The sequence below is a fragment of the Paroedura picta genome, chromosome 2, assembly GCF_049243985.1.
Source record: "Paroedura picta isolate Pp20150507F chromosome 2, Ppicta_v3.0, whole genome shotgun sequence".
Classification (NCBI taxonomy): Eukaryota; Metazoa; Chordata; class Lepidosauria; order Squamata; family Gekkonidae; genus Paroedura; species Paroedura picta.
This window is the reverse complement of record NC_135370.1, coordinates 97,814,059-97,842,015: the sequence shown is the minus strand read 5'-3', so window position 1 is coordinate 97,842,015 and position 27,957 is coordinate 97,814,059. Positions and strand designations below refer to the sequence as shown.

At 44.2% G+C, this 27,957-nt stretch overlaps 1 protein-coding gene across 2 annotated transcripts in view; it reads left to right on the top strand.

Moving 5' to 3' along the window:
• GALNT18 (polypeptide N-acetylgalactosaminyltransferase 18) overlaps positions 1–27,957 on the top strand; it is a 425,513-nt gene that overhangs the window by 260,134 nt on the left and 137,422 nt on the right. For both annotated transcript variants that reach the window (XM_077321810.1, XM_077321812.1), the window contains one exon: positions 6,858–7,024. In XM_077321810.1, coding sequence (XP_077177925.1) covers positions 6,858–7,024 — 167 coding nt within the window. The remainder of the gene's footprint in view (positions 1–6,857; positions 7,025–27,957) is intronic.

The following is a 27,957-nucleotide window of genomic DNA, read 5'->3' as shown; positions in this document are numbered from 1 at the left end:
CTTTAGGGAGGTTATTCCATAATTGTGGGGCTGCCACCAAAAAGGCTCTCTCTGATGTACCTACCACACGGCTTGGGCTGATTTGTAATTTTAAAGTACTGTATTTAAGTTGCATATCATTCCAATGCAGCTATGGTATATATGTTCACAGAAATAAACTTCTGTGCGCTCATTCCTAATTATATGAGGAACTATGCATATAGACAATGGTTGGAAAAATCATCCAATCCCCTTGCCTACCTGCCCTGCTAAAATATAATTTAACTCATTAGGTGTTCAGAGTGGACTTTAAATATGTTTCCCAGTCAGCTGTTGATACTGTGATTACTCATTTTTAGGGCTCATAACTTTTTCTGTGCACAAATGCTGTTAGATTGTCCATGCTTTCATATTTTATGATATCCTGCTTCCTGTAGACAAATTAGCCATGCACACTCGATACCTCAGACAGCATTTTAAACTTGAAATAGTTTCCTTAGGTGAATAATCATTACAATGCTAATTCTGCTTTATAATTGGCACACTTAAACCCTAAATTAGGTCAGTTGCTTATACAAGAAACATATGAAAATGTTTTATATTGTCGGACTGTTGGTTTGCCTTACTGAGTACTGTATATCATATTCTTATGTGAACATCTCTTGACTTGCAGATGATAAAAGAAAGGTGTTTGTTAATCCCTGGAGATATTAGGAACTAAATCTGGTACTTTCTGCATACAAAACATGTCTTACCACGAATCCACATAAAAATTGTTTTCATAAGAGCCATCAAGAAGTTTTTTACCATACAAATTGATAAAACTGGGTTGTTAGGGGTATAAACTGTTCATTTGATCCTATCTTTCATTCAAGAAACAGAAAATTCTTGTTCTTTCCCTTCGTGAAAATCAAGAAACACGTTTTATTGTTTAAAAAGACAAGTGTTGTTTGTATGAGGGCCATTTTATTAAGGCAGAAAGTAATCCATTTATATATATACTGTAAGAGGCTTCAATAGCCAGTGATCATAGAATCATAGAATCATAGAGTTGGAAGGGGCCATACAGGCCATCTAGTCCAACCGCCTGCCCAACGCAGGATCAGCCCTAACCATCCTAAAGCATCCAAGAAAAGTGTGTATCCAACCTTTGCTTGAAGACTGCCAGTGAGGGGGAGCTCACCACCTATTTGGCAGCCTATTCCACTGCTGAACTACTCTGACTGTGAAATTTTTTTTCCTGATATCTAGCCTATATCGTTGTACTTGAAGTTTAAACCCATTACTGCGTGTCCTCTACTCTGCAGCCAATGGGAACAGCATCCTGCCCTCCTCCAAGTGACAACCTTTCAATTACTTAAAGAGGGCTATCATGTCCCCTCTAAACCTCCTTTTCTCCAGGCTGAACATTCCCAAGTCCCTCAACCTATCTTCATAGGGCTTGGCCCCTTGGCCCCAGATCATCTTCGTCGCTGTCCTTTGTACCCTCTCAATTTTATCTACGTCCTTCTTGAAGTGAGGCCTCCAGAACTGCACACAGTACTCCAGATGTGGTCTGACCAGTGCCGTATACAATGGGATTATGATATCTTGTGATTTTGATGTGATGCCCCTGTTGATACAGCCCAAAATGGCATTCGCCTTTTTTACCGCTGTATCAAACTGCCTGCTCATGTTTATTTTACAATCCACAAGTACTCCAAGGTCTCGTTCACACACAGTGTTACCTATAAGTGTATCCCTCGTCCAGTAGAAATGCTTTTCAGTAGAAATGCTCATCCAGTAGAAATGCTTTTCATTTTTCTGACCCAGATGCACTTATCTTTATTAAATTGCATCATGTTCTCATTTGCCCATTTTTCCATTGTGTTCAGATCTCGTTGAACTCTGTCTCTATCTTCCGGAGAATTTGCCAGTCCTCCCAATTTGGTGTCATCTGCAAACCTGATGAATAGTCCCCCACCCCCTCATCTAGATCATTAATAAATATGTTAAAAAGTACCGGGCCGAGCACCGAGCCCTGAGGTACCCCGCTACTCACCTCTCTCCAGTCTGATGAAACACCATTGACAACAACTCTTTGAGTGCAGTTATCTAACCAATGCCCTATCCACCTGACTATCTGAAAATCCAGATTGTAGTCCTTCAACTTATCCATCAGAACATCATGGGGAACCTTGTCAAAAGCTTTACTAAAATCCAAGTAAATGACATCAACCGAATTTCCACGATCCAGCAAACCTGTTACTTGGTCAAAAAAGGAAACCAGGTTGGTCTGACAGGACCTGTTGGAGACAAATCCATGCTGACTTCCTTGGATCACCAAATTGTCCTCCAGATGTTTGCAGATCGCTCCCTTTAATATCTGCTCCATTATCTTCCCCACAACAGAGGTCAGACTTACTGGTCTGTAGTTTCCCGGGTCATCCTTCCTCCCATTTTTGAAGATCGGAATAACATTTGCTCTCTTCCAGTCCTCCGGGACATCTCCAGTCCTTAAAGAGGTCCCAAAGAGATGGACAAGGGCTGTGCAAGTTCTCTGGAAAGTTATTTGAGCACTCTTGTGCATGATATGTGCATGCTTACTCCAACTTAAGAAGCAGTGCAAGTGTGTCTTTCTAATTTGTCTTACTTGATTTAAATAATGCACGTAGACATCTTGCTTGTTTATGCACAACATCATGTTTATAGGCATGTTCCTGAGTTGTTTGTGAGACAGTAACCTGGTACTGGTGACACCTCCCAACACACACATTGATTGCCCCCCCTTGCATGTACACTCCCTCCCCATCATCATCAATGTTTTGAAAGCAGCACCTCTAATATTGTGACAGTGGCTAAGTATGGCCCCTTCCACTATGCAGTTGCACTCTGCAGACAAACAGGCAATCCTGTGGGGCCAGCATACTTTGCCCACACTTTCTCCTGTTAAATTGAGACAATGTGTGGGGGAGGAAGGTCTGTACTGGCCTAGTCGCTCCAGCATATTGTAACACATATTGGTATATTAAATCCATAAGATAACATCTATGCAAATGCTTTGATAGACAGCAGTAAAAATGGCATAAACAACTATTGTTTATCTCATTCATTTTATTGTGTAGCATTTATATATAGGGTAGTTCTAAGCAGAGGTAAACATTTTCTTTGTCTATTGACTTTACTGGACTTTCTCCCTAGAATTACACTGTTACTTCTGTTTAGTATGCTGTTCCTTAGCAGCAGAGAATTCTTCAGCCCAAGGAGTTCTGTTATAAATTCAAGCTATAACATGATGATGCCGCCTTCAGAGCTCAGCTTAAAAGCCCTGGATATGACAAAAATTACACACCCAATGATGACAATCATTCAGCAGATTTCTGTTATCAAGCAGCAATTTACCCACTATAATAGAGGACTTCTGCTGCTGTGTTAGGAAAGACAGAGCTATATTTGTTTTCTGTACTATCTGCAGAATCCTTATCAATAAGTATTTTGTATTTTTTGATGTCCAAGAGAGCTTAATTTTTGGCTTTCCTTTGTGTGGACAAACAGCCTGATCTTATGGATGTTTGCACTGGAAGATTTGTTGGGACAGTTCTAAGCAAAGGGCTGCAACCTTTATTTATTTTGTACTCCCCTCTGCCTTTTCTCCAAGGAGTACATTCTCCTCTCCGCCATTTATCCTAACCACAGTGCCATGAATTCCAGCTGAGAGAGAGTGGCTAGCTCAATGTCATTCATGTACAAATCTTGTTTGTTATGAAGCTAGTTCCCAGTCTACAGAAGCTCTCTAAGATGGGAAATTGTCCCTGTTCTACTATAAGCAGGTCTGATGCAAGAAGAAGAAGAAGAAGAAGAAGAAGAAGAAGAAGAAGAAGAAGAAGAAGAAGAAGAAGAAGAAGAAGAAGAAGAAGAAGAGTTTGTTCTTATATGTCACTTTTCTCTACCCGGAGGAGGCTCAAAGTGGCTTACAATGACCTTCTCTTTCCTCTCCAAACAACAGACACCCTGTGAGGTGGGTGAGGCTGAGAGAGCCCTTATCAGTGCTCAGTCAGACCAGTTATCAGTGCCGTGGCGAGCCCAAGGTCACCCGGCATGCCAGATTAGAAGTCCGCACTCCTAACCACTATACCTAACTGGCTCACCAAGGACTATTGCAGAGCTGAGAAAGGAAATGAAACACATTCACTAATCTAACGTTGTGACTTTGCACAGAGAATACTTGTTGGGTAATTGTATCCAGGTAATTACGGCTCGGTCAGAACAGCTTTATCAGTGCTATGGCGAGCCCAAGGTCACCCAGCTGGCTGCATGTGGGGGAGTGGGGAATCAAACCCGGCTCACCAGATTAGAAGCCTGCACTACTAACCACTAAGTATGAACTGTGAATGGGACTGCATGATTACTTGGGATGCAATAACTCTGAGGATCTATTTTGTTGGGGCAAGGGCCAGAGACATAACTGGCAGTAGTTTGGCAGTGATGCCCTGAGTTGGCAAGCTGGGTTGCCATCTAGGGTACTCTCAATGCTGTCTCAGCAAATTCTGGAAGACTGGGAGGCAGTAATTATGGAGGGTGGCATTTGGGCAGGAAGTGATATCTTTTATGGCAATCAGGGGGAGACCGGGTGTGTGTGTGTGAAAATAATGGAGAGATTGGCTGTTAGTGATGGCAGGATGTCACCAAACATTATGCTTATCTTGGAATAGCTGGAAACTGTGTTGTAAAACTATAGAGTTTTTAGGCAATCTTAGATGGGTGTGATGTTTCTTCTGGGTTTTATTGGGAAGGGATGTCACAGCATCAGCCTGACAGACTTTAAAAAGATTCTCATGTTACCACTCTGAGACCAGTGGGAAACAAGAGGCAGGGACATGTCCTCTACTGGGGAACTGGAACCCTATATTTCTCAGGGTTTGGGGGGGATAAATCTCTGCCCCCAGTGGGTAAATGTGGGACCTGTTATCAGTTCATCTTCTACTTGGATGCTTTCTAACATACTGAATCATAGTACATTACAGTTTGCAGATTAGATATAGTGAAGCAAAAGAACAAGAATGGGGGTGAGCAACTTTTTTTTTGTCCTATACCTACTAACACTAAAAGTCAGACCCATTGAAGCATACAAGTGGATCTCATATTCCTATATTTTAAGGGGTCTCCCAGGGGGAGGAATTCTGACCCAGTTGAATTGGCTAATAAATACTTGATTTCAAGTTTACACTTGAACTGTTTTTGCAGGGAACCAGCTTTCTAAAGAAGTGCCAACATAATTAAATTTATTTGCTATGGAAACACATTTGAAAACAGATTACAAACAGTAAACATTAATAAGATAGCATAATTTCTCAGTATTATATGTGAGCTGCATGCTGCTTACTAAACACCTTTCATTGTGAATTAGATGCCTCCTTCGCTGGGTCCATGCTGAGTAGATTTATCTACAATTTTGGAAATAATTGGTATGCGTTTCCTTTTGCTATCAAACATTCTAGAAACAATATTATGAAGAGAATATTGGTACCAAATGTAGGTGTACCACATGTACTTTCTTAATGATCATGCCAATGTTAATTAAGTTTGGCATAGGAATGTTATAGAATCATAAGAGTTGGAAGGGGCCATACAGGCCATCTAGTCCAAACCCCTGCTCAATGCAGGATCAGCCTAAATCATCCTTGATAAGTACCTGTCCAGTTGCTGCTTGAAGATTGCTTGGGGGGGGGGGGAACTCACCACCTCCTTAGGCAGCTGATACCACTGCTGAACTACTCTGTGAAATTGTTCCCCTTATGTACTGTTCTACATGCAGTTTAAACTAATTACTGCAGATCCTGTGCTGTCAACGGGAACCTTTCCCTCCTCTAAGTGACAAACTTTCAAATACTTTAAGACAGCAATCATTTCCCCTCTCAACCTCCTCTTCTCCAGGCTGAACATTCCCAAGTCCCTCAGCCTTTCCTCATAGGGCTTGGTTCCCAGGCCCTGGATCATTCTCATCACTCCCCTCTGAACCTCTCAGTTTTGTCTGTGTCCTTCTTGCAATGAAACCTTCATATCTTCAACATGGGACATTGTTGTTTAGATGGAGAGGTGAACAAATTACTGATGTTTCTATAGCAAGGCATGATCCATTGTTTTATCTTAAAGGTTTATAATCTGCAGGGTCTAATTTAGCCCATTCCCATTGACAGGAAGTACCTAATTTAATTGGAGCGTGTTTGGGGAAGAAGGGAGTGTGTGAGTCACAGACTCAGTCAGGTAATGGAAATATATGATAATTTAATAAATAAAAACTTCTTACTACTACTTATAAAAGCCACTTTAATCCTTTCATTTTAATTTCTCATTACACTCACCCTGGAATCCAGTTGCTCTAAAAATTAACCAATGTGCCTTTAGCTCTCAGCCCTCACCAGTCAATCAACTAAAGCTTAAACTGATTAAAGCTTACAGCTATAATTGTAATATTTTGAGTGTGAGATATCCTATGATTAAAAAAATTAATTAGATCTGAATTCCTGTGCACTGTGAATTGTAAAGGAATGTGTGAAATTAATATTTCAAACCTCTTTGGTAGGGAGAGCAGACTGCATGGAAATAGCTTGTTCAATGTCATATGAAATTCACTTATTCACTTACCTTTTCTTCTATTTCATTTTGTGGCATGTACATGGTGGTCTTTGACAAGTCACTATCTTAGAATATATTCTAGTGGATGTTGCACAACCTGCACATTTTGGTCTAGATTTGGGAAATGTTTTCTTGCCCCAAGTGTGAATTGTCTGTTGTTTGCAGCCTCTAATTATATTGATTGCTTTAGGAAATAAAGGAAATGGGCTGGCTCAAGCCTCACATGAAATTAACTGCATTTTCTTAATATTATTATTTTATAGGTGCAAAAACCTTACATTTCCCAGTAGTCTTCCTGAAGTCAGCATTGTTTTCATATTTGTCAATGAAGCTCTCTCGGTGATTCTACGCTCCATTCATTCTGCAATTGACAGGACTCCTGCTCACTTGCTCAAAGAGATTATTTTAGTAGATGACAACAGTAATAATGGTAAGTAGAATGTTAAATAATATGTTTTTCAGTCTTCAAGCTTGTCTGAATTTGCCATTGATTACCAGGTTCTGATTAGAACATATTACATTGAACCATTTAGGAGCTATGACATGTGTGTTATCAGTATTTTAATAACAGATGTATAAAAGTGCCTTAATAGAGCTTCCTGAGTAATGGAATTCACCTGCTCATCAATCCTGAGCAGGACTGTGTTTTACTGGTATAGTATATGTACTGCCATCCAGAATGGTTTCAGGGAGCAAAATAAGCAATTCACTCAGCTCATCAGCGTGATGGTATGAAGTGCTTGACCTAAACAATTTGGGTTCTAAGCACCTTGCCATTAAGATCTGCCAGGAGAACATTGCTCTTGATACCACCAACTGTTGATGCTAGGATACTCTCAAGAAAGAGCAGAACTTTGTATATGTTGCTTCTGTATCTTTTCACAACTTCGTACTTCTAGTCAGCACAGTCTGTTTCTTTCTTTCCAGCTGAAATCTCAATTTGTTTGCAGTTCTTTCAGATACTTGCTTAAACATATTTGGGGGTGGTTATGTTTAGAAAGTGGAGAACCTGCAAGTACTTACAGGTCAGTTCATTTCCCCCAGTATCCCCCTTCCTCGCACTATTTCCTCTGTTTTCCTCCTGAGATCCACATATCTTCTCCCATTTCCTTGCTTCCTTTTTCCTTCCACTCTCCAGCCAAGTTTCCCTTTTTCTTCCCCTGCACTCTTCAGCTTTATTATTTACTAGATTTAAAGCCCATTTTATTTTACTGTAGATAAAATGGGCGCTTGATGGCATTGGCACTGGGCAAGGGTAGGCCTGGCTGGCGTAGCACAGGCCAGCACGGGGCCGCAGGAGGCTTGGCCCCCCTCCCCCGGCAGAGTGCAGAAGGTGTTGGGAGGGCCAGGGCTGCATGGAGGGGAAGCGGCATACCTTTGGGCGGCATCGGCTCCTGATCTGGCAGGTTTGTGAACGTCGTAGTCCGGGCGGAGCTGAGGCGGGCGGTGATGTTGTGGGCCGCGGGGCTATCGGCGGCATAGTCCAGGCGGAGCTGAGGCGGGCGGCGATATTGTGGGCCGCGGGGCTGTCGGCAGCGTAGTTCAGGCGGAGCTGAGGCGGGCGGCCATGTTGTGGGCCGCGGGGCTGTCGGCGGCGTAGTCCAGGCGGAGCTGAGGCGGGCGGCCATGTTGTGGGCCGCGGGGCTGTCAGCGGCGTGGTGCGGATGGCAGAGTGGCTCGGCGGCGCGCTCCAAGTCTGCGTGGGCGGCGGCGGCAAAGGGCGTCGGAAGCGGGGAGGCGGCGGCTGAAGTTTGCAGGCGTTGGCAGCAGCGGGGAGCCAGAGAAAGGCAGCGAACGGAGGAGCGGCAAGTGGGGGAGTGGGGGTGGGAAGGGTGTGCCGGTTGGTGGCTGGGGATGTGGCGGGCGGGGACGGACGTTCGGGGTGGGGGTTGGAAGCGCTGGGGTGTCGTTTGGAAGGGCATAGGCAGGGTAGGGCATTCAGTGGGCGGAGGGGAAGGTTTTTCCCCGAAGTCCTGGGCCGTGGGGCAACGCTCCTGCCCAGCAGCCACCCGGCAAAGATGGCTGTTTGGGCGGAGTGTGGAGTTAGCAGCGGGCTGTCGAGACGGGCCAAGTGTCCAACAGAGAGGCGCGCAAAGCGCGCCTCCCAATTGGACACTTGGCCCTGGAGTGGCACTCAGAGGAGCGAATCAGGAGCCGCTTCACGGCTCCTGATTCGCTCCTCTGAGTTTTTATCCCGGACAGAGCCCACCCTAACTCCTCCCCACCTGCCCTTACTGCTTTATTTAGTCCGTGGCGCCGCCTGCGGCACCACGGGCGGTTTAAAGATTTGTTTTATTTACATCCCATCTTTCTCCTTAATGGGGACTCAGAGAAGCTTATATCATTCTCCCTGCCTCTATTTTATCCTTGCAATAAGCCTATGATGCAGAGAAGGCTGAGAGAGTGTGGCTAGCCCAGGGTGACCCAACAAGCACCCATGGCACAGACAAGGTTTGGCATCCCTGTAGCTTGGTAGCAAATAGCCTGGTGGTTGCTGATGGGTCTGGCTATGTTAAGTTTACCTTCCACAACAGAAGGGAATGAAAGAGGTGTGAAGCGGGAGAACAAAATGGCTCTGGAAAGAGCCTTGCCCCCACCCCCCTTTCTATGATTTACTCATAGAAATCAAGATTTGAGAGCTGAGAACACTGTTCAGGTAGCTAGCAACTGCTACAGTTACCACTAAAATCATCCACTTCTTAAACCTACAGATGCTTCTTCTATAATTGTGAGAAGGATTTCAGTGATTTTTCTTTAAAAGATTTCTGTTTTTTTCTGCCAAGCAAGGAATTTTCTCCAATTTATAGAAATAATTGTCCTGTCTCTTCCTAGCTTCAATCTGGATTTTCCACCAATGGTGCCATTTGGAGAAATGAACAATAACAAGTAGCCAGTCCTTGTGAATCATGCAAGCTGCATGGCCACCCTGGGGGATGCTGCCAGGTCTGGTCTCCATGAGTTTCCCCTCAAAGGCCAAAGCAGCCCTGGAAATGGTCCTGCTACCTCCTGCTTCCTTTTCTAGACATTAACCAAGGCTTGACAATACTGCTGTAGCTGCCTTGAAACAACTACTAAGGGCATTTATTCATTAAAACCACAGGCACAGCTTTTATAATTTTGGGGGTGTAATTCCCCCCCATGCATTTTCTTTTATATTCTGCAAACATGGAGCTTTGTTTAGGTTTGTAGACAGATCTGACTTGTCAGTGTGTTATCCCAATCACTGGATATAAAAATCCAAAGATGGAGCTGAGAATTAGATATATTGATTGGTATGCTTTTCTTGATTTTTTTTTTTTGATGTAGGGTATTAAGTACTACATTTTCAAAATAGTTTTAGTTAATCCTGTAATTGTAAGACTTATATTAATATATAGATACAGAGATTGTCCTGGTCCTGGTCTTGTTTGCTTTGGACTCTTGTCTTTTGGGATTAGGATTTATTTTTCTAGATTTAAATTGCTCGGCTTGTGAATTGTTTTAATTTGTTTTCATTGTAACCAGCCTCAATAATTATTGCAACTGAATCACAATCTCAACACCGCCCGCGGCGCCACGGGCGCTGCGGACTAAATAAAGCTGTAAGGGGTTCTGGGGTGGGAAATATCCGGGATGAGGAAGGGTCCAGATTGAACCCTTCCTCCGGACAGACAATCGGATGGTCGCGCCTGCCGATTGGTCCCTCCAATTCCAAGCCCCGAACAACTGCGCGGCTCGCAGTTGCTCCTTTGCCGGTCGCCTGACGCGTCGCTTTGCGCCTCCGATGCGTCAGGCCGCCCACAAGGGAGCTCCCAGCAGCCGCGCGGAGTGCAGCTGCCGGGGGCTCCCTGCCCGGCGGCCTGACGTGGCCAGAGGCGCAAAGCGCCTCTGGCCGCGTCAGGCTGCTGCCCGAGGGAGCCGCCATGTGATAACCATTGTTTGGAGTTGTTTATTTGCCTTTCATTTTGACTGATTTCATGGCTAGGCTTGTAATGCAGCAAATCACTGTTTTAAGATGCCCTATGACTCACTACCAGAAGACGTTGCATGTCTGTATGATTAATTAACTTTGCTGCAGCATTTTGTTTAGATAAGGTAACCAGAGTTGAAGGGAGGTAAGGCGGGATGTGCTGTGGCAGCAGCCCCCCCTCCCTCCATTCAACAGGGCTCACCAGTGGTGGCGGTCCTCCCTCCCTCCGACTGGGCTCACCATTGCCTCCCAAGCGCAGGCCCGTTGGTTTCCCACCTGCATGGTTGGCGTATGATTTTCATCGCTGAAGCAGCTGGCAACAGAACAGCCACTCCGACATCCAATGTCTCCAGACCTACTGGACCAAGGTACAGTTTGACATCCAGACCCAGAATGGGTAAGTTTAATCGCATGGAGGTTGAGCAAAAATGCCTAATGGACTTAGGATACAATGAGGAAGTCATCAGCAATATATTGGCGTCAAGGTGACAGTTCTCAAATAAAATTTTACAAGTTTACCTGGAAAGTCTTCATGCATAGTGTGGAAGAATGAAAGTAGACTGCTTGAGACCAAGAGTTAAACAGGTGAAACAGAGTTGTTTTTCCAGGGTTTCACCAAACATCCTTTTGAATCGTTACACAAGGTCTCGCTAAAGTTCCTGAGAATGAAAGTCTTATTTGTGGGGGCAATAACATCAGCCAGAAGAGCCTTGGAACCAGCAGCGAGGTCAGCGCATAAGAGATTCTGCTAGTACACAAAGACAGAGTGGGGCTTCAACTAGATCCATCATTTCAACCTAAGGTATCCTCAACCTTCCATGCAAGCCAAGAGACAGGGTTACCAACTTTTTACCCAATCCAAAAATGGAAGCAGAAAACGTATGGCATATGCAGAAAGTGAGAAGAGCATTGAAGAGGTTTCTTAAAGCAAACAACACAGGAGTAGGCACTATTTGTAGCAATGGCACAACATAACCAAGAATCAAAAATGCCTGCAGCAGCCATAAGTAGAAGATCATAAGAGTGTATAAGCGAAGTAGCAGAAGTTGCAACCACCAGTGGGGGTGACAGCACATTCGGTGAGAAGCACAGTGCTAATGCTGCATTACATGGTCATCAATTTCGAAATTCATTAGACACTACAAGATTCATTCCTACATTTCCGTGCAAGCAGCATTTGGAAGGAGGGTACTACAACAGGTAGAGCAAGACAGGTAAATGATGACCCCATCTGGAAGAAGGGACACAGCTTGGAGAGGTCCTAGAGGATGTCTTCGCCCCCTCAGAGGGAGAACAACTATTGGATACTTACTGCGAAGACTCCTTCTCCTCTAAGGGGAAGAAGAGGACATCCTCATCCCTCCCACATAATTGTTGTCTGAACAGAACAGGAAAGAATGACAAAGTCTTGCAAAAAAAGAAGAAACAGTCAAGGAGATTGTTTCCCCCCACCTGTCTTCTGCAGTTATTCTGTATATCATGGGAAAAAATGACATTCTGGGAAAGTCATATAGATAGGAATATTCAGGAACACAGGGACGATATAGAGACTTCAAGTGAGTTCAGATCTAAATTCCGTGAGCACTGTTTTATTTCATCCAATCAGCCAAGGCAGGTCTTTTCTTAAAACAACTTGACAGGTCTCCCAGGGGGCGGGGAGACCACAGAGGATTAATGTGTTGTTTTCATCCGTTTATCTAGGTTGCAGGCAGTGCAGAACACTGGAGTGATTGAAAATTACCTGTAACTGAGTTACAAATTGTCAGGCGGACCATGAGAAGAAACAGTGAATTAAGCAGGTTGCAGAGTGTTGTGCTGGGACCAATGAGGAATCTATTACTGCTAGAACTTTTAATAAATGTAGGAGCCATGGTCAATAGATAGCTGCTCAGACTGCTAGAAAACCACACCTAGGAGCATTGGGTTGTATCCAGGATTCTGCAAATGACGTGACTTCACAGAAATAGACTTTTGTTATCTTTGCCTCCTGCTCTGCGCCCCTCTCCCATAGTGACAAGTTTGCAATACAATCAGCAATACAATCCAACCAAGAGGTTGCATCTAGAATGGGAATATGCTGATGTCACTTTTATGTGAGCTTTTGCTTGCTGCACTGGCACAAGAATGAAGCAGGTGAGTGATCTTGCCTCAGACTCAAGTCCTCTGGAGGGTCTCCTGATTCTTGGCATATAGAGCAGGGGGGGAGGTGCTTAGATGATTGCCGCAGGAAGGAGAAGGCAGAAGAAATCCATTATCTTATAAAGAGTGCTGTTTGTAGCAGGTTGGATCCAAGTACTGTTTCTTAATCCAAACTACATGTTTCTGAATTGATGTATGAAGTCTGCAATCCAGGAAGGATTATTTTGATATTTGATTGCTGACTGCAGATTTCCAAAATGCAACAGGCTGATAGAAATGACACAATATGTAACCTCAGGCTACTTATCTGACTGCCAATACTTTTAATTCTAAGAATGAAATGCATTTTAATACATATTATTTAAATATTTTGCTAAGTACTTCTTTAGCTCTGTACATGTCAGTGATCCTCTGGACTTTTATAAACCCATTGTCTGTCCCCTGTTGCAATTAATTTTTCCCCAAACGACTCTTAACCTGGATTGAATAGGCCCACATGCAGTAAGGATTGTCAGAATGAATTCAGAGACAATGCCCCTGCTCTGTGCAGACAGCAGTGTGGATTTTGTTTTATCATGCAAAATCTATAAAACTGGGAAGTAAAAAACTTAATCCACCAAAACAATATATTGGGTCTGTGAGTTATAAACATCGCTGTCTACAGATCTTTAATTTTGAATGATGCTTCAGTATTGCAGAACATTTTATTGATGCAACCCTGGGAATTAATACATGAAATGCTGATCTTTATGTCATTTCATAAACAATCTAAATCCTTTGTGCACCCCAGGGTTGTTTGTTTAATCCTTTTAGGATGCTCTACGTCAATCTGGCTTCTTTCTGTCTAAATCTAGTCCAGATCTGAAATACTTTATTCTTTGGGAAAGCTGCTAGTGATGCATATTGCAATCCACATCCTAATTACAGTTTCCACCAGAAGGGAATGGCTTTGTATCACACTGGCCATCAGCCTATTGAAGTATCTGTTGCCTCTGTAAAGAAAAGTGCTCTACAGCAGTGGGCCCCAACCTTTTTATCACCGGGGACCACTCAATGCCGGGGACCACTCACCGGGGACCACTCAATGCCGGGGACCACTCAACGCCTTTTACTGAGGTCCGGTGGGGGGGGGGTAGTTTACTCATCTACTCTCAACTACTGCCCTAGCGCTCTCTGAACGCTATGGTAATGTTTAAACATCCCTTCAAAATAAGATACAAACACGCCACAACAATGAAGTGTGTTGGAAAGGGCTGGGGGGGGGGGATGAAGTAAAGGGCCGGGGGGGGGGAGAAGGCGTCCTTCGGGGCCCACCTCCAATTAGTCGAAGGACCACATGTGGTCCGCGGCCCACAGGTTGGGGATTGCTACTCTACAGTGCCATAATGTATGTAGCAATTAGTAGTAAAGCCTGTTGCATTCTGTAATACACAAGTGCTAGGTCATGGTTTGGTGTGGGTTTAGTGCCTAACTTAGAAGCTGGCAATCCTAAGAGAAAGTTAGGTGGCTGCAGAAGCATTATACCCTTTTGAGGCCTCACTTCCAAACCTCAAGGAATATTTCCAGACCAGGGACAACCAACGTCCAGGTGGGACTTAGAGATCTCCTGGAATTGCTGCTCATCTCCAGACTATAAAGATAAGCTCCCCAGGCAAAAATGGCTGCTTTGGAGGGGCAACTCTGTAACACCCATGCCCACAGACTCCCTCGCCTCAGTCAGGGGCTGTTAGAGGCTGCCTTCCCAGCAGGTCTGAAGGGAGGGGGGGTGGAATCCTGAACAAAAGCAGCAGTTGGCCCTGGGGGAGGGGAGATTCCACCAATAGGAGTCTTTGGAACCTTCGGTAGGTTGTCAGAAGTATGAATTGCATGTTATGCATAAGGAGATGTTCAGACAACTGCCTATGCAGTTCACTTCTCACTTACCAATGGTGATTAGGCAGCCAATCAATCTGTAACCTCAGAGGAACAGGCTACCTGCAGCTATTAGGAGCCAACTGCCAGCTGATGAGGGACCAACTGAGAGTCAGCTTCCAATCTCCTATTGGGGAAATTTTAGTCTGTTCCAGCAGAGCTTTCTTGGGGGGCGGGCAGTGGAGTTAGGAATCAAATCCTAGTTGAATAGCAGAAGCCTGGGTTTTTCTGATCTCCAGTTCTAGAAACATTGCTCCTCCCAAGGCTTGCAAAGATACAACAATTGGATGGGATGAGGAAGTGATCAGAAACCCAGTAGATTTCTGTTCTCCCAACTCACACACACAAAAAATATTATTTAAAATTAAAATATTAAAATATTTTAAGATTTACTTATGGACCTTGAGATGTATCATTAGGCCTTAGTTTTGAATCCTGGTAGCAAATGGAAGCTGAGTTCAGGGGATCCCCTGCCACTACTTAGGGGCTGGCTTTTAATTCATCATATGCCAGGCATGATATCTATGATTTTGCTAAACCTTAGTGCAGTTTCCCCCAAAATTCCAATTATAGTTTAGAAGCCCTCAATTAATCTCCTGCAAAGCCTTTTCTTTTTGGGAACAGATGTTTGAAGTGAGAGGAGGTTATGAAGAGATCTTTCTATGTATGTAATTTAAATAGTAGAAAATAATTTAACACACAAACTTGGATCTTCCAGTTTAATAAAGCAATTTAGGTTGTTTTATGTAAGCATTTCACCTGTCAGCTTATCCTTGTGAATTTTGATAAGCATAATTTGAAAATGAAAATGTTCCCCCAGTGTTTTAAGAGGTTTGTATACAATTCTATGCTTTAATCTCCAGTAGGCATACCATGTGTGTCAGAAATCGGACTAAATTTATGCTAGGAAAATAGCTATATACCAGTCTTAATTAGAACATTGGCCAATTAGCAGCATTCTCAGTACTGCATTAATCATTAAAGATGCCAAAATCATTGAAATCCCTGATTAAGAATGTTCTGATAGTGTTGTTATAGGTATTAATAGCTTTTCTCTTATTTTCTTGTGTGTATTTCAATTAAGGAAATACCTGGAGACTTTGGGGGGGTGAAGCCAGGAGTAAGCAGGATTTGGAGTAGGGAGAGATCTCAGTGGAGTATAACGCTATGGAGCCTACCCTCCAAAGCAGTCATTTTCTCAGGGGAAACTGATCTCTGTTGTCTGGATATGAGCTATAACTCCAGGGGACCCCCAGGTTCTTCCTGGGGACTGATGTCCCAAATTACTTCTCCAGTAAGTGTCCTGTCAAGAAGGGATTTGAACCTGGGTTTCCTAAATCCTTGTCCAGCAGTCTAACTGACAGTCCACACAAAACTTCCATGAATATCCAGGGTGTTAACTGCAAGTTTCTGCATGTCAGATGCCAGTGAATGCAGAAGTGGGAAGAAGAAGAACATCAGCTGCTAATCCTCTTATTTTATCAGAATACCACATTTTCTGCTAATTTTTACTTCTTTTGATGTGGACAAAAGCTCAAGAATTCTTGTGCCTATAAAATTCTCATACAGATATTTGGCTAGTCTTCATTGTCTTGAAGAAACTGCAGAGATGGGTTACATTGTGTCAGCATAGGAAATATTGCAGTCTGATACAAGGCTTGCTAACAGGTCTAGAAATCCATCCCACAGGGACAGGCTGTTTGTGCTTTGTGTCTTTAGAAGAGCACAGGGGCTCATGGGAATTGTAGTCCATGGACATCTGAAGGGCCGCAGTTTGACTACCCCTGATTTATGCAGTAACATTTGTATGCTAAAGTAAGAATAACAAATGAAGACTTGCCAAATTATCTGATATATTTTGTAGCACTCTTTGCTTTTGCCCCCCTCCATTCACTGTCAAACATACCAATTTCATCCTGTGCCTCTCTCACACACACTTGAATCCCATACACTCTCACCTATACACATATACCCCTTTACATCATTTTTTCATGCGCTGCAGTCCAATTTCCCTCTACCCATCCATGCTACTCGATACCAACTCATGCACAGCCCTTACACACACAATGTCCCCATTCTGGTCCATTTCATTCTATTATCTCTTCTATTTCGACAACTGTCCCCTCCATGTCTATGCTACATATGCAGACAGTTCTTTCCTAAACTGCTAAACAGCCATAGTGTTCTGACACATTCCATGTTATTTTAGCAGCTGGGCTAATGACTAGGGAGATCTCATTTTCTTTCAGCTGAAGCTAGAACTCTAAACTTGAATTTTCTTGATTCGGGAGAACTTGGTACACCATTCATAACACACTCCAATTACGGATGGGTATTCCTCTTTGGAATTCTGCTGCATGCTAAAGAAAGGGAAATGAATCATTGTTATTTTCAATTGTCAGTTGAGACCATCTTGACAGAATTACTAAATGTTATCAGTTCTCTCAAGATTGCTTCATACCAGCTGCTGCATAGCTCCAGAGTTCTTAAATGGCATAGGCCTTTGGCCCAGCGCCCGCCTAATCATTATTTAATGCTTCAGAAGTTGCCATCTTATACTTAGAGGCATTCTTTCTAAGCAGTAACAATACTAACTGATTTGCATGTAGTTGAAATAATTGGAAAAATAAAAAAGCTGGGGAAAAGAGAGACACAAACAACATTGTGTTTTATGAAGCTGAAAAAATGCCATATACCTAATCGAATTACAGCTTGAATGTGAAGAAGCTTAAGAATGTTTATACAGTGAAGTCCATGGTTTGTCAGGTTCCCATTCTAGGGAGTGATTATATCCTTTATTACTTGATTGTTTTAGTAGTTGAATACTTTCTTTCCATTTTCAATATACATATTGTGCATAGTTGTAAAACATTTGACAGTCTAGTTTATTCATCTGCATAGAAATAATAGAATCTCAGAGTTCGGAGATAGAAGGAGGGTATCTAGTCAAATGTTCTTCTGCACATGAATCTGCATCGTTCAACTCAATTCAGGACCAACTTCATACTTAAACCGCAGCAGTATTACACATCCATCAACAGTTTACAGGTGAAGCAGAGATACTACTGGGATCAGAAATGGGGCTAGAGTCAAATTTTGGTAACCTAGCAGTAGTAGACCATGACATAATCAAATCTATTAAGTGTGTGGACTAAAACTGCATGTGGGAAAGTGGCTCCAGTTAATAAAACATTGGTAGACATATAATATGTACAGATGTGAATTGTGTCTATGTTTGCATCATTTAAAGGCGATCGGTCCCATTCTGCAACCGAGGAATACTGAGGGCCATTCCGCACAACTTTAATGTAGCAGAAGTCTTACTTTTAGTAAATGCTGCTAATTCAAGGTTCTGCATGACGTCACACCAATCTGCAACACTCCTGCAACACTCCCACAAAAAGTGCATCATTGTAGCGCTTTTCAGAAAATTGGGAAAAGTGGATTCTCCCTGAGAAAACCGCTACACTTCCGCGCACAATTTGCAACAAACCAGTGGAAGACATGTGCATTCTCAATGTAGCGGTAGAAAGAAAGTCCCTCCCCCACTCTCACTGCTGAACGTCCGGCGAAGCGATCGCCATTTTTTTCCCTTAGACAGAAAAGCAACGAAAGAGCAAGGCTTCTCAGAGGCTTCTCGGGCTAAAGTCCCTCCACAGAAGTGATTAAAAGTTAAACAAAGCTCCCTACTGCAAGTGTCTTTAAAGTTCCGAAGCACAATACAGCCCCTTGTTTGACACTGCCCATAATTTCGGCCACAAATCTCGCCCATGGGGGGGGGGGGCATATTTTTTTAACTTGAGGAGCCTGTAAACGATTAAGCACCAGCTCTTACGCCTGCGGAAAAGGTCTTTCTGACACATTGAAGGAATGAATATGCGTTGCTACAGGTGTTTTGGGGTTTTTAAAAAAGAGTTCTTAAAGGGAACACAAACACAACAGTTAATTGGCTGTTAAGGGGCGGGAGGAAGCGTGAAAAAATATCCCCTTCCCTATTGTGATTTCGGCGAGACCGGAAACTTGTGCGTTACGAGAACAGTGCTAGTGGGAGAGCCTTTTTTCGCTAGAAATGGCTGTGTGCATTACCGCGATCTGCCGCTTTTGCCTGTAGCACTTTTCAATAGTGCACAGGTTTAGCCACATTGTCCTTTGTGCGAAATGGCCCTGAAGCAAACTGTGTGTGATTATCCAACATTGGTAAATGCATCCATAATAATAAGTAATAGTATAGTGAATAATGAATAATCTGTCCCTCTTAATAAAACAGTAAGGGGTGTTGGGGTAGGCTCAGTCTGGGATGGGAGGGCCAACAATTGGCCCTTTGGCTCTGGACTGACAAGTGGAGGGGCCAATCGGAAGGCGTGAAGTGCCTTCCGATTGGCCACTCACCAGGATAGACCAGAGTTCCATGCAGTCAGCCCACCCAGGGGCAATCTGGAGACATTGCTGCCAGTCTGCCCCTGACTACCACAGGGAGAGGAGGTCAGTAGGGCTGCCAGGGGGGATGAGAACACAGGCTGCGCCAGCCCTTTTTGCTCCAAGGCGAACTGTCATGTCCAACTGTAACTTTGCCTCAGAACCCTGACAGAGCTGACAGGAGGCTGGTGAGTGCGCTCCCTCCCCCTCCCTCCCTTCAGGCCTGCTGCGAAGGAGCCTCTGACAGGCCCTGACTGAGGGGAGGGAGGCCTTTCCAAGAGCAACGCAGGGGAGCCTGAGGGCATTCCTTTTGAGGGCTGGGAACTTTCCCCTTCTGCCAAAAAGTTGGCTGACAGGGAGGCCACAGCAAATTCCCTTCTCACTTAAAATACTGCTCTAGCTGAGGGCTAGACACAGCCAAGCCATGTGTCTTTCTTTTTTGCAACTCTCTGCAGATTTGAGGCCACTGCACAGCGTTATTCTGCAGACAAAACTGGTTCTTTTGTCTCCTATTTCATCTGCACAACAACCCTGTGCAGTAGGCCTCAAGTCTTTCAGTTCAACAACAACCTGTGCGGGAGGCCTTAAATGTTTCTTCTCTACCACAACTTTGTCCAAAGTAGCCCTTTCTGCCTGGGATGCTGATCTTTATATTCTGCAGGTGAGCTGTAATTCCAGGAGCTCTCCAGGCCCTACCTGGAGGTTGGCTACCCCAGGGTTGGAAATATTCCTGGAGGTTTGGAGGTGGGACTTCAAAATCATATAATGCCTCAGAGTCCAGCCTTCAAAGGATTCATTTTTGCCTGCAGTAGGGAGGGAGTGGTGCAGATGTGTCCCTCCTGGGCTATGGGCTATGGCCAGCCCTTACCAGCAACTGTTTGTATTCTGGGGCGCAGACAAGCAGACCAGCATCAGTCCTGTGAGTCTGGAAAGTGCAGGAAGATCTAAATAAATATTTACAGCCTGAAACTGTAAATAGTGAACAAATAAATGGCTGGAGACACATGGTAACTGAAATGACTTTTTACAACCTTGGCCCAGCAAATTAAAAAAAACAGTATAAAAAACCTTACTAAGGTAAAGACTGCTGTGCACAGAGAGTCTTCCTCTTAGGGTTGTCAGCTTCCATGTGAGGCTCTCTACCCCACCTCCCTCATGGGGAGTCTGCTTTAGGGAGAGAAAGGGAAGGTGATTGGAAACTGCTTTGAGACACCTGAGGCCTGCTAGGTCACTGCGGCCCATTACCAATTCTCTCAGACCTCTCACAGCCCCACATACCTCATAGGTTGACTGTTGTGGGGAGATGAATGGAAAAGTTGTTTGTAAACCAGTTTGAGACTCCTTTGGGTAGTAAACAACAGTGTACAAAAATCCGTTCTTCTAACAAGCAACCATGGAAGAAGCATGTGGGCACATAACATTTTATCAACAGTGAAAAAATGGAAAAGAAGGAACAGGGTGGACACCTGTGTTCTGTGACTACCCATGTGTATTAGGGCAGAGGGGCATTTCAGTGTCTGAAGGGAAATTATACAGAACTGCGGGGAACTGGTTGCCATGTAATCTTCCCCTAAGAAGAATCTCCAGTCTGATTTTCCCTTTACATATCTGAAGACATGGCTCTGGAAAGCTCATCTGTAACCACTATGCCACAATTCTCAAACGTCAGTCCTCTCCCATACTCAATGAACATTCCACACCACAGGTTCTTGACAACCATATCTCCACACCCATACCCTCATTTGCCACCACAACCTCCCACACAACACACGCATTCAACCCCATGCCCTTACAGACTGGACAACTCCTTCCCACTGCCAAGCTCTAGTGCCCGTTGTATTCTTGGATACAATGGGCTTTGCCCCTAGTCTTTAAACCGCCCGTGGCGCCGCGGGCGCCACGGACTAAATAAAAGAGTAAGGGCTGGTGGGGAGGAGTTAGGGCGTGACCGGTCCGGGATAAAAATTCGGAGGAGCGAATTCGGATAAAAACTCGGAGGAGCGAATCAGGAGCCGCAAAGCGGCTCCTGATTTGCTCCTCCGAGTGGCATTCCAGGGCCAAGTGTCCAATTGGGAGGCGCGCAAAGCGCGCCTCCCTGTTGGACACTTGGCCTGTCTCCCGGACTCCACGCCACTGACTCCACTCCTCCCAAGCTGCCATCCTCCACGGATGGCCGCCAGGGTGGACCCTCGCACCACGCCGCTGGCCTCAGGAACACTCCTTCCCCTTCACCCAGCGCCAGCCCTTCACCACACCGCACAACAAGAGCCGCGAACTTCCCACCCCCACCCTCAGCATCCGTCCCCCCCGCCATCTGCCCCGTTCCCACCCCCCAAACCCCCACTTCCCGCTCGCGCAACCCGCGGCCTTCCCACCCCCCAAACCCCCACTTCCCACTCGCGCAATCCGCGGCCTTCCCACCCCCCAAACCCTCACTTCCCGCTCGCGCAACCCGCGCCCTTCCCACCCCCCAAACCCCCACTTCCCGCTTGCGCAACCCGCGCCCTTTCCACCCCCACCCTGACCGCCCGCCGCCACCCGCCGCCACGCACGCCCTTCCAGAACCTCTTGCCTTCCTCTCTGCTGCTTTCGCCGCTGCCGCCGAGCTCCTGAGGGCGCTTTCCAGCTTCGCGCCCTCTCCAGGACTTCAGCCCACCAAGAGGACGGTGCTGCACCGCCTCACTCACAAGCCACAAAATGGCCGCCAGCAGCGGCTGCGCGCCGGCAAGCCGCTCCAGGTCCCAACATGGCGCCCGATGACTACTCGCTGCCGCCGGCCCTCTCGCTGCCTGAGATCTTCGCTGCCTGAGATCCTCTTCTTGCCGCCGCCCCAAGCCGACGTAAGTTGCCGCCAAGCCCAGCCACTGCCCGGTAGCCGACAGCCGCCCCAGCGAGATGCGTGCCACCATTCGCCTGCAGCCTCCATCTCCCCGAGCTCCCACCCGCTCTCTCCCCTCCATCCAAGAACCCAGGGAAGCCTTCCGCCTCTCAGGCCTTCCCTCTAATGTCGCCCCTAGCGCCCATTTTATTAAAAAATAAAATGGGCTTGATTACTAGTAGTAAATAAAACAACATGCATAGAAAGCAAACAGGAGTGTGCTGCCCCTCCCCCTATGTGTGGATGTCTTTGCTCTGATATGTACATTCTGTCCTCCAGTCAAGAATACTCAGAAAACTGTGCAAATGTTAAATACGACAGCCTACACAGTGTTCTTCTGTAGTAGGGTCACCAATTTTACATTGGAAAATTCCTAAAGATTTGGGTGGGGTTTGTGGAGGGGCCTTACTGTGGTATATCAGTATAGAATCTGTCCTCCAAAGCAGCCATTTCCCCCCAGGGAAAATGATTTCTGTACTCTGGAGATCTCTTGGAGGTTGTCAGCTCTATTTTGCAGCCACTGCAGGCTATCCCAGGCCTCAGCGTTCTCATTCTGGCCTTTGGGTGAACTGGTATCAAATCTTTTTTCATCATCACTTCCCTGGTCTTAGACATTCTGCATGCAGCCTTCACTCTACCATATTGGGGCTCCCATGCCTACGCTGCTTTCTTAAATCCTTGTTCCTTGATCTCCTTATCCATCAGTCTCTAATTGACTTAATTGTGAAACCTGGCCTATCAGCAAAAGACTAGGCACTACTGCAGCTTCACCGGCTTGTGAACTTTTGCTGGTTCACCTCACACCGTTCCTATGCTTAAATTTCAACTGCATTGAGTTTTGTGTGAGTGGCAGGTGGGATGCTCATGAGTAAAGCTTAAAGCCTGTACTAGGAGCTCAAAAAACTCATCAGCTCTGCAAATTTTAAGATGGTGTAGATATTGAGAAGGAATTTGTACCCATTTAATACTTCCTGAAATAACTTACGATGTACTCAGTAACAGCAACTCAATCAGAGCTTGGATCCTTTAAATAAAAATTGTAGAGTGATATCCACAATCAAATCTGAAAAGACAAATTATTTTACACTGCACAAAACCATACACCACTGTTTGCTATCAGCATGCCCATGGAACTTGCTTTCTCCATTTGTTTTTCATCACGTGATCCAATTGATGTGAATGAAAAATTATAAAAATCCACTTTGCTTGTGACATATATAGATGAATTAGCAAATGAACAGCGACATTTAAAGTTTATTTAATCTAAAGTGTCTAGGAGGAAGTAAACTGCCATGCACACAGACACGGGCCTGAACAGTCTTTGCACTACACAACCCCTGACTTCTGAGGCAGGGTGTGCTAACATCCAACCACAGCCTATCTTTACACAAGACAGTTGACCAAAGCTAGTTAGAACCAGGAATTCAAGAAGTCTTGGGAAACTCCAGAACACAGTACAGGGGTCATCAGATATGGGCATGCATACTGAGGAAATACATATCGGAATTCCTCCCTGTCTTGTCATTTTTAAGAACTGTATTAACCTCCCCCCCCCCAAATATTAAGAAATGGGGTTAAGTAATGATAGGAGAGTCAGGAAGATTGTAACCCAGAGTACCTGAACCAAAAGGGGAAATGGAAGGGACTTTTTAGGGTATAAATTCATTGTGTGATTCTGTGCATATAGAGCTGCTGGATATGCTGACATGCTCCCACATAAAATGTATTTTGTATGACAAAAGTGAATTTGGTGTGTGACCCTTGGTTTCCAGTTTGATAAGTGGAGTTTAGATACTCCAGTTGGAGTGGGGCCCTTTGGCACAGGGACCCCCTGCATAACACAGTGACCGCTTGCACTTGTTTCAGAATCATCATTTCATTCTAAAATATAAAAGTGAAGGAGAAGGGATTTTTAAAAATCTGCAAAGAAGCCCCTTAGGGGAGGCTGAGTTAACAAAATGGTTTATTAAAGTCTACTTCATTTCATGGCCATAAAGCAAGCATACTGAGAGAGGGACTTGTGTTACTATTTCATTCCAATAAATGGGATACATGGCCTAATCAGTAGAAAGCTTTCTACCTAATGGAAAGTGCTCCAAGATAATATTCCCATTTCATCAGTAAGTATCAAACTGAGTTTAATCAGCTGTAGATTATGACACAATAGCTCAATCATATTTAAAAATGTAGTTGAAGATGAAAAAGGTACTTAATTGGGATTGCAGTGGGGTCTAACAGCTGGTAGTTTATAGGACAGTACAGGAAGCAAATTTGCAAAATTTTCATTTGTATTAAACCTATGAAGTTCCTTGAAAGAGACAATAAATAATCCTAGGTTCATGCCAGACTTGTTTGGTTATGTTGCAAATATATGATTTAAAAAAAAATGACATATGGAGGCAGAAATGTTCCAGTTTGAAAATGTTCCAGAAGATCTTGGTGCCACTGCCTTTGTTGACATGACACTATCATCTAATTTATGAAATAGCATTTTGTTTTATAAAGTTTGACATATTCATGGTAGTAGATTCAGTATAGGAAAAAGAAATTACTTCATAATTAAGTCACTGATACAACCCCCTAGTTTAAATTGATTTACAAGGGGAATAAATGCCATAGATAAAGTTCTCTCATAGATATAGTTTCCTCACTATAGTTGGAGACTTCTCACCAATTCAACTTTTTGCCTATCCTGGGATGCTCTAGAATTTGCCAAGTCCTATAGAATCCTATGATGTCACTGTGTTGGCATGATGCTGATGTATTTGTCTCTGCCCCCCAAATGCTCCTGGAGATGGCCTTCTGCAGCCTGGCAAGCCTAGTCATGAAGCATAGTCCCATCAATGACTATTAATTATGAATTTTGGAGTTGTGAATTGGAAAAATTGGAGACTATTTTGGTGGTGAAGTTTGGGGAGGGGAGAGTTAGGGGAGGTGAGGGAGCTCAGCAGGTTATAATGCTATAAAGTCCACCCTGCAAAGCAATCATTTTCTCAGCTGATTAGTGGATCAGCTGAAATTTCAGAACTCTCCAGGCCCCACCTGGAGGATGGCACCTGTAGCTGTGATGACTACATAGAACCTGAGTTAGGGTGTACATATCTTATTCATTTGGTGCCTCTTAATAATTGTGAAACAGCCTTGGGCGACAGACTGCCCGGCCTCTCCAGGGCCAATCAGGGTTCAGCCAGCGGCACCCTGATTGACCCTGCACCGACAGCTCACCAAGCCATCAGCCCTTGCCTCACAGACATGCCTGGCTGCTACAGCCAGCCAGTCAGTGACTCCTCTGCTCCACTTGCAGGGACCCAGGTAAGAGGCCCGGCAAGACCTTATATAACATGAAAATATAAATTTTATGTAATTAAAATAGTTTTCTACCTTATTTCTGAATTGTTTTTTTTTCCAGGGATACAAACAAAGTCTTCAATCCACTACCTATTTTTGGAAACACATATATACATTTTATATCAAGAAAATCTTACAGCAAAAATGAATTATTAAATAACCTTATATTTTATATACCTTATATTTTATATTTTAAGTCATATAATTTTGGACTATTAGTATCAAAGGTCCATAAAGATAGTTGCCTTTATGGACCTTTAATACTAATAGAGGCATTCTGCCATCATAGGAATTGAGCCAAGGCTCTACAATTATAACTCTTGCAGGAATCTCACATTCATCCTTGCAACCTGATAATGTTCACATTTTTGGGGAATACTTCAGTGCTGAGGAACAATTTTCTTAAAAGTTAATTTTCAACAAGTGTTATATTACTTTGCAAAGTTGATCTACCAAGAAGAGCAAAATGATAATGTCTTATGAGTCTATCCTTGTTAATATTTGCACAGGGGGAAATGAGGGAAGTTCATTTTGCGCCTTGGCCTGTGTCTTAATGTTCTATTCTGTATATAATTATTTTTCTTGATATAATGTTCTATAAGTGCCCAAGTAGCTTATAATATATGCAGACCTACCTCCCACCTTTAGCAGGATACTTAAGTATAGATCTAGCTTTATGAAATATGAGCAGTGGCTAGATAAGCGAAAGATTTCATCACTTCTGTTTCATTTGTAATGAAAATGCAACTGTAACAATCTATTTAGAATTATATAGCTGCTATAATTCCTTTACTTCCAAAAAGAGCAAGATAAAAAGGACGTTTATAATTCCCCATAGAAAATAATTCCCCATAGAAAGAGATTTTTGAGTCTGGGAAGTAGTCTGTTCTGCTATGTGATTTAACATTTCAGAAAGTTATTTAAAGTGTACTAGATCAGTGGTATGGTACATTAAGCACTAAATTACATAAACCTAAAATCAGGCCATAATATTACTAAGAGGCCTGAGGGATGTAGAAAAGAGTGACTGTGACCACTGAAGTAGTCTGATTATAGGTTCAAATAGCTCAAAGCATGGTTTAAAATCCCAGTGTGGCATAACGGATGATGTAGTAGGCTTCTAAAGAAGGCTTCTCTCATCTAAGGACTCAACATCAGCCTACTTTTCTTCAAGAAAAGGAGATGGTTGGAGAAGGATTTCCATGTTTGTACTTGTAATCACAAACCAAGGTCCACCTAGTCAGAGGTGCCAATCTTACTGGGGCATGTTGTGGTCACCCAGAAGTAACTGCCACATTTTGTGCACTATCATGATTCCAATGAATAGCAGGCACTAATTTGGATTTGTTCTTTTGGGTATAAACCTGTTTATAATAATGAGATTATATACTTTATAAACACACTAGATTTAAAGCCCATTGTATATAGGAATACAATGGGCGCTAACGTGGGTGCTGCTGGCCCCGGTGGCCTTGCAGGGCTCCAGGCGGCCCCCACGCTGCGCCAGCCCTGCCTCCTTCCCCCTGAGGGGCCTGGCTTCAGTGCAGTGAAAGGAGCAGGCCCAGCTCCTCTTGCCTCGGTGATGCCTTCCCCCCCTCCCACCCCAGGTCCCTGCTTCGGCACGGCAAAAGGAACAGGTACACCATGTCTCCGACACGGCAGGGCTGCTCCTCTTGCCGCAGCAAACCCTATCCCCCACCCTCCTCCCACGCGAGGTCCCCGCTTTGGCTCAGCGGGCCTGCTCCTGTCGCTGCAGCGAAGCCTTTTCCTCATCCCCTCCCCTGAGGTCCTGGCTTCAGTGTGACGAAAGAAGGAGGAGGACTAGGAGGAGCCGCAGCCCGGTACCAACTGATCCATGGACCGGTCCCAGTCCCCAGACCAGGGGTTGGGGACCACTGCTCAGTATGGCTGCCTTTTAAATATTTGAAGATGGTTATCAGATCCCCTCTCAGTCATCTCCTTTCCAGGTTAAACAGACCAAGCTCCCCCAACATTTCCTCATACGTCTTAGTCTCTGGACCCCTCACTATCTTTGTTGCCCTCCTCTGGACACGCTCCAGTTTGTCTACATCCCTCTTCAACTGGGGTGCCCAAAACTGAACATAGTGCTCCAAGTGAGGTTGAACCAGAGCACAGTAAAGTGGTACCATCATCTCCCATGATCTGGACACAATACTCCATTTGATACAGCCCAAAATCTACTTGCCTTTTAAGCCATCGGATCACACTGCTGTTATAATTTCACTTTCTCATCCTCTCAGTGGTCCTACAGTGTCCCTACTCTTTTCCTTACCTGAAATATAAAGAACCCTTTTTTTGCTATGTTTAGCACTTTTTGCTAGCCTAAGCTCATATTGAGCTTTACCTTTTCTAACACTCTCCCTACAATCATTGGTTATTTAGAATCATAGAATCATAGAGTTGGAAGGGACCTCATAGGTCATCTAGTCCAACCCCCTGCACTATGCAGGGCACTTTATAAACACACTATTGCTCATCCACTGTTATCTGCCACCCTCTAAATCCTTCACAGAATTTGTTTATACTCATCCTTGGTAGTAAGGTAAAAGGCTCTTCTTATTTAAAGTACGTGGTACTTTGGCAGGACTGATTTCTAGTCTAGGCAAAGAATTCAAAGTGTTTCACTAACCCTGTTAATTCATGTCTGTCAGAAGGACTTGCACAAATTCATGCTGAGTTTAACCCATTGCCAAAATCCATT